We start from the raw sequence: 6,815 nt of genomic DNA, 5'->3' as shown, positions 1-6,815 counted from the left end.
CCTGAGGGTGTTGTTGTTGTTTTTCTGCTAATGTGAAGTGATTCCTGTAACTGGTATGACACTTCAAATTGATCAATCATGTTATGATAAAAACATCTTTAGTGATGTAAGGCTATGACACACAGCTAAAGTATACAATGGTACAACTGAGCCCACTATGTTTCCAAATATCCTGTTATGTGCCCACTTTTGTGCTGGAATTTGCCCTAGTATAAGTAATGTTTTCCTTAAGAAATGGCTTGATAATATCTTGCAACTGATGGTAATCATGGAGGTACAAAGAGTTTGTTTACCATGCACCTCGAACTGTTACAACACATGATATGACGCATTCTAGTTTCTCACCACAGAAAGCAAAAGTATAAGGGGCATCTTCTAAAGGGAAACAAATGTGAACCCCCTCAAAATGGCTTAAAATCTCAATCTTATATTGGCACTTATGTTTAGGGAAAGAAAACAGTTTATAAAGATAAAAGGAAGTTGCTTGCAAAGGCCCTCTGTTTGTAGATTGGCTGAGCTCCCTTGATCCCTTTCACTGCCCTTTAACAAAAGAACAACAAACAATTGAAGCAGTACTAGGTGAGGGTGATGGTAATTAATGCATGACTTGATTATAAGATTTAGCAAAGAATCTATGTTATATGCTTTTATAAGATTCTTTTATGATCTTTTAATTCTGTACTCTTAATATTCTAAGCAATATTAGTTTGCTTGTGTTTAGTAAAAATTGATTTTAAGTATAAGTAAATCATTTGTCACTATGTAACCACATGCACTGCCATCTGTGGAGTTCCTGGCTTTAGCCAGGTGACTGCAGGTTTCAATGAGTAATGATTGTTGAAAATGTTTTCCTTAGGATTGTTTTTTGTATTCTCTTAATCATGATGTAAAAATGAAACAATTGGATATTGTGCAAAAGCTTGTGATGATTTGTGTATAAATAAAGAAGGCAGCTTTTCTGAGTTTTCCATTATGAGCACCATGTCATGGTGGTCCACATCTTATCTCTTCTTCTTATCATCTCGCCAATCCACGCATCCTTTGCAAGCTCTCAGTCAGCCGGAGCAGGTCTCCGGCACCCGAGGCTTTGACAACACATGTGGGCACCAGTTCGAGCCCCAGCTTCTCCGCTTCCAAACCAACTTCCTACTAATATATCTGAAAAAGCAACAGGGACAGGTGCTAGACTCGCTTACCCCCACATAGGAGATCCAGAGGAAGCTCCTGCCTCCTGACTCAAGACCAGTCCAGTTCCATCCATGTGGCCACTGGGCGAGTGAAGTAGTAGATGGAAGATCTCTCTCACTCAGCCCTCTCACTCTTGCTCTCTGTCTCTGTCTCTTTCTCTGTGTAACTATACCTTTCAAATGTATAAATAAATCTTTGGAGGAAAAAAAACGAAATAACTAGTCTGGCCCAGCACAGTAGCCTAGCAGCTAAAGTCCTCACCTTGCATTCACCAGGATCCCTTATGGCCACATGTTTGTGTGTCCCAGCTGCTCCACTTCCCATCCAACTCCCCGCTCGTGGCCTGGGAAAGCAGTCAAGGACAGTCCAAAGCCTTGGGATCCTGCACCCACTTGAGAGACCTGGAAGAAGCTCCTGGCTCTCAGCTTTTTGTCAGATAAGAAAATGTTCCCAATTCCGAAAAGGAGGCTCATCTCATCAAGTTAACACAGCTCCACCTGCAATCTAGCTGCCTGCTTGTAGCCTGGGAAAGTATGTGAGGATGGTCCAAAGCTTGGGACTCTGTACCCGTATGAGAGACCCAGAAGAAGCTCCTGACTTCTGGCATCAAATTGGCTCAGTTCTGGCCATTGCTTCCATTTTGTGAGTGGATGAGGGGATGGAAGATATTTCAATCTGTCTTTCCTTCTCTCTGTAAATCTGCCTTTCCAATAAAAACAAAAATAAATCTTAAAAAGAAAGAAAGAATTTAAAAGATTTACCTAAACAAGAATTGATCCCTAATATAGACTCATCTACTCTCATTGGAAACTCTCCAGAACTTCCCATTTGTAACTTTAAGAAATGAAACATTTTCATGGTATTGGGTATTTTTTGCAATATATGGACAGACTCTATGTTCAATTTCTACTTTATATTTTTTAGAACCAACTTTTCTACCAGTCAGGGGTAATTGAGGAAAATTAAAGAGTGTTTGACATTTGTAAATCTGTATGAACTGAGAACAATTTTGGAGACAGCAAGAAAGTCAATGTTGGTACTAGTTCTCAGATCGCATCCACTTTGCAATAGCTCCTGCAGCCAGTTCACCATCATAGAGACTAGAAAGGTAAGCTGCAAACATGAGAAGTAGCAAGTGAGAAAAGTGAAAAACAAATACTAATTTCTGATCGGTACCATCTATTCTCCTTAAAATACTGTAACAAACTGTGAAATCTCAGGTTGTACACGGCATGAATAACAAACAATTGTATCGATTCTCTGGCTATTATTCTGACTATATGTGAGTCATAAAAGTTGGCAAGGTACAGAAGCCAAGGATGAGGTATGCCCAGTTTCCCTGTGAATCCCCATCCTATGAAGAAGTCCTTTGAAGCTTTGAGAAAGGGGAGTGTTGTCAAGAAAATAAGTACTGAAAAGACAGGCCTTGGAGTCCCACAAACCCTCCCGCAAATAAACCACACTCCTCTGCACATCCCAGGGGAGAACGCAGCTGCTAAACCACTCCCCTCCAACATAGGCAGCTCGGGGTTTTTGTTCAGGTCTGTGCCACTGTGGGAGGGAATGTATAGTCTTGCTGGCAGTAATAAGTACCCTTGTCTTCAGCCTGGACACCGCTAATTTTGAGAGTGAATTCTGTGCCAGACTGAACTCCAGTGAAGCGAGCTGGCACACCGGGATACTGGTTATCGGCATCATAAATGAGAATCTTAGGAGCATGTCCTGGCTTCTGCTGATACCAAGTTACATAATCACTGACACTCTGGTCGGCTTTGCAAAAGATGGACACCGTCCCTCCCACAGGCACAGACAGGAAAGCTGGAGTCTGGGTCAGTGTGATGTCACCGCTGGCGGCTGAAAAAGAAGCAAAACACCAAGTCCCCCTCATGAGCAGGTCCCCCTGCATTTTCTGGGACACCTTATCATTGTCCTGCTCCCCTGAGGATGCTCAGATCTCTGTTGGGGAGCATAGGAGGATCTCAGACTAACAGAAGAGCATCTCTGGGATGCTCCTTGCAGCCCCTCCTCACCTAGAGGCCAGAGCAGCAGCAGGCAGGAGAGCTGAGCCAGGACACCCATGTTCAGGCTGGACCCTGTCTGGGACTGTGCTCCACCCAGGTTCACAGAGCAGCCTATTCATATGATATCATGGGGCATAGAAACAGACTCGGGGCGGGGTATGAAAATTAGCGAGCGGTTGACAGGGGCAGGACTTGGCAGCTGCAGAGAGAGCCACCTAAGATGTGGCTCCTCCTTCATCCCAGAGCAGCAGCCCCTGGCCTTGGTAAGACCCAGCCAGCGCAGATATTTCTGACCCTCATTTGTCCTCAGGGTCTAAGAATCTGTCGGTAGAAAAGGAGTCCTCCTTCTTAGAATAAGGAAAAAAGTAAGTGACTTATACAACCTCTGCAAACTTAAGCTTTCAAAGGAACACAAGTTTTCCTCCAGAATGGCATGGACTATCATCCTCATGGGGTGGGTGTGACTATTTGTTCTACCCTGGTGAGTTTATTAGAATAGGTACTGTGAGCCATGGATGGAGCAGGTGCAAGCCAGCCTCTTCAGGCCCTGTGCCACCAAGAAGGCTCCTAGTGCACGGGAGGATATTCCCATGGCCAATAACCTTTTATTTTAGTTTGGACGTTCATGCATTTTACACTGTGAACTTTTCTCTATTTCTATATTACTTTTTTTTCTCACTTCTCTCCCTAACCATCTCCTCTCACGTGGCCCTATTTGAAACTAGCCATATCTTCTATTTGTGTTTTGCTGCGTGGATATCCAATGGAATTAATAGGAACATTCTCTTAATTCTCCCAAATGATCTAGTTTGCATGTAGACACCATGATCATCCTAGTATCGTTACGAATGGAATATTTCTTCATCCAAGATCAGTGACATGGGTAGAAGGTGTCCAATGCTTCCGGATCTTCTCCTTAAGTGATTGAACTTATCTTCTCCTGCAACCCCCTGCTCTGCTCAGTCACAGATAGCCTGGGCACCCTGAGCCCCATGGGATCACCATCATCATCACAACTAAACCCACAGCACTGCTCCTGGAGGACAAGTTCCCAGAGCTGCCCAAGTGTAGACCCTTCAGGTCCCAGTGACAAAGCTTGTGATAGCTGGTTCTCACTTTGTGAAATCTGTCTTTTTTTGCTTTTGTATTTTTCTCTGAGCTGAAAATGCTTGGAACTTCAAGGTTTCATCTCCTTCTTGGCAGTCTTACAGAATTCCCAAGTGTCTACATGCAAAAGTCACAAATGCTGGAGAGGATATGAAGGAAGGGGAGCTTCCACCATACACGTTGTTAGTATAAATGTAAATTAGTACAGCCACAATGGAAAACAGCATGGAGATTCCTTTAAAAACCACAGATAGGATGCTGCATGGACCAACAATCCTACTGCAAATAATATACCCAGAAACTCATACAATCATGCTATCAAGGAGACACCTACAGCACCAAGCTTACCCCAACACTATTCACAGCAACAGAGATGTGGAATAGGCCAAGGTGCCCCTAAACTGCTGAATGAATAAATTATAATGTATATATGGACAATGGAATATGGAAAACAATGATATCTGTCATTCACAGCAAAATGGATGGAACTAGAGGACATCATGTTTAAGTGAAGTGAGACACAAAAAGTTAAATAGCGCATGATCTCCCTCCTATATGTAGTTAACAAGTGTCTCAATACAAACAGAAGATAGCAATTTTATATAGATTGGGGGGATAGGGGAGAAGGGGGTTGGCTAACGGGTGCCAAGTTAGAGTAAGAAAGAATGGGTTCCTAGTGTTACACAACATTAAGGGTGATTGTGGTTCTTAATAACCTACTATTTATTTTGTGAGCAAATAAAATACAGGAGTTCCAAGTTTCCAATCATGAAGTAATGATAAAGTCAAGGATGATGTTAATTAACCTTATTTGATGTACACATATACCCAAATACTACAACACTTCAGTAAAGTCACCCAGGGGTCATTTCTGAAGGCAATATTTTTATTTTTATATGGCTCAGAATTGCTAGCATAATTATAACATTAGCACATTACTCATTTGTAACTTTTGAATGTGTAATGGGTCTTGCAATAAGGCACTGTATCTCACACTGAAGTACTTGGAGTCGATTCCCAGCCCTGGCTCCCAGTTCCAGCCTCCTGCCAATGCAGAGCCTGGGAGGCAATTGCTGATGGCTCTGGTGGTTCCTGTCACGCATAAGGGGAGACCGGAATTGAGTTGCTGGCTTCAGACCAATCCAATCCTGGCCACTGAAAGCATTTGGGAACTGAACCAACCAAGAGGAACACCAAGCTACCCCTCCCACCACCACCTCTCAAATAAGACTTCCCACCACAAGTAGAATGATATTTTAATAAACACAATAATTTACCAATTATAAAATGCCAGGTATACAACACATTCATAATAAGTGTTTGCTAAATAAAAACTTAAACAAAACTTTAGAAGAACCTATATAGAGTTAATGTCCAGGGGCTGGTACCATGGATCAGCAGGCTTATCCTCTACTTTGAGGTGTCAGCATCCCATATGGGCACTGATTCATGTCCCAGTTACTCCACCTCCCATCCAGCTCCCTGCTTGTGGCCTGGGAAAGCAGTCGTGGACAGTGCGTGGGAGACCTGGAGACCTGGAGGAGGCTCCTGGCTTCAGATCGGCTCCGCTCTGGCCATTGTAGGCATATAGGCAGTGAACCAACAATTTATCTTTCCAATAAAAACAAATAAATCTTTTTTTTTTTTAAATTAGTTTCCAGACACTGGCAAGGTATAACAAATGGTAACATATTCTAATATTGGATAAGTTTTTTAAACAGCATACAAATATACAGACAATTCATCCATAAATTCCAGATGCTGATGCCCAATGCTCCCATTGACACATTGTTGAGAGAACAGAAGCCCCTCTGCAGATGGCCAACACCAGCTGGCAAGCAGGTGGGTGAAGCCAAGGTGAACGTCCCAGCCCACTGGACCCAGCTGCTTGCAGTAGCATCAGGGATCCCAAGCAACTCCCATAGGAACCAGCCAGTCCACCCCCAGAGTCACAACAAAATTAAGTTGTTGTTGTAGTCCTGGAAGTGTTGGGGTGCTCTGTTCTACTGCAACAGCAACTGCAAATTGCAATAAGCAAACCAAGTGAAATCATCTATTTAGACATAGATTGGTTCTAATGCTCTCCCATCTTTTCCTTTGAGCAGATCCATTTTCAATGGGAAGCAATTTCTTCCATCTTTTCTCTGCTTCCCCCATTCAGGGACTAGACTCCGGGCTTCCACAATGCCATCTGCAGGGAGTAGGTGTCTTAGCTTCAAGGCAGGTGACTTCAGCCCATAAAGCTGAGTTTTTGTTTAGAGATCTGTCACTGTGGGAGGCCGGCTGAAGTGCTGCTGGCAGTAAAACATTCCAACATCATCAGCTTCCACTCCTTGGATAGCCAGAGAGAAGTAGAATCCAGAGCCACTTGCCCGGAACCTGGAAGGGGTCCCAGCAGCCTTGGAGGAAGCTCCAAAGATGAGCAGCTTTGGAGCTTCCTTGGGTTTCTGTTGGTACCAGGCCATGGAGGTTCCTATGTCCATATCAGCTTGACAGTTG

At 43.4% G+C, this 6,815-nt stretch overlaps 1 gene segment (V, D, J or C); it reads right to left on the bottom strand.

Annotated features, from left to right (window-relative positions):
- Positions 1-2,725: 2,725 nt before the first annotated feature.
- Positions 2,726-3,286, bottom strand: LOC131481054 (immunoglobulin kappa variable 1-39-like). The segment is given in 2 exon segments: positions 2,726-3,042; positions 3,219-3,286. Coding segments are annotated over 2 exon segments (366 nt in total).
- Positions 3,287-6,815: the final 3,529 nt, after the last annotated feature.

Source organism: Ochotona princeps, chromosome 8 (assembly GCF_030435755.1).
Source record: "Ochotona princeps isolate mOchPri1 chromosome 8, mOchPri1.hap1, whole genome shotgun sequence".
Taxonomy (NCBI): Eukaryota; Metazoa; Chordata; class Mammalia; order Lagomorpha; family Ochotonidae; genus Ochotona; species Ochotona princeps.
Note: the sequence above shows the minus strand (reverse complement) of the source record. Positions and strands in the feature narration are given on the sequence as shown.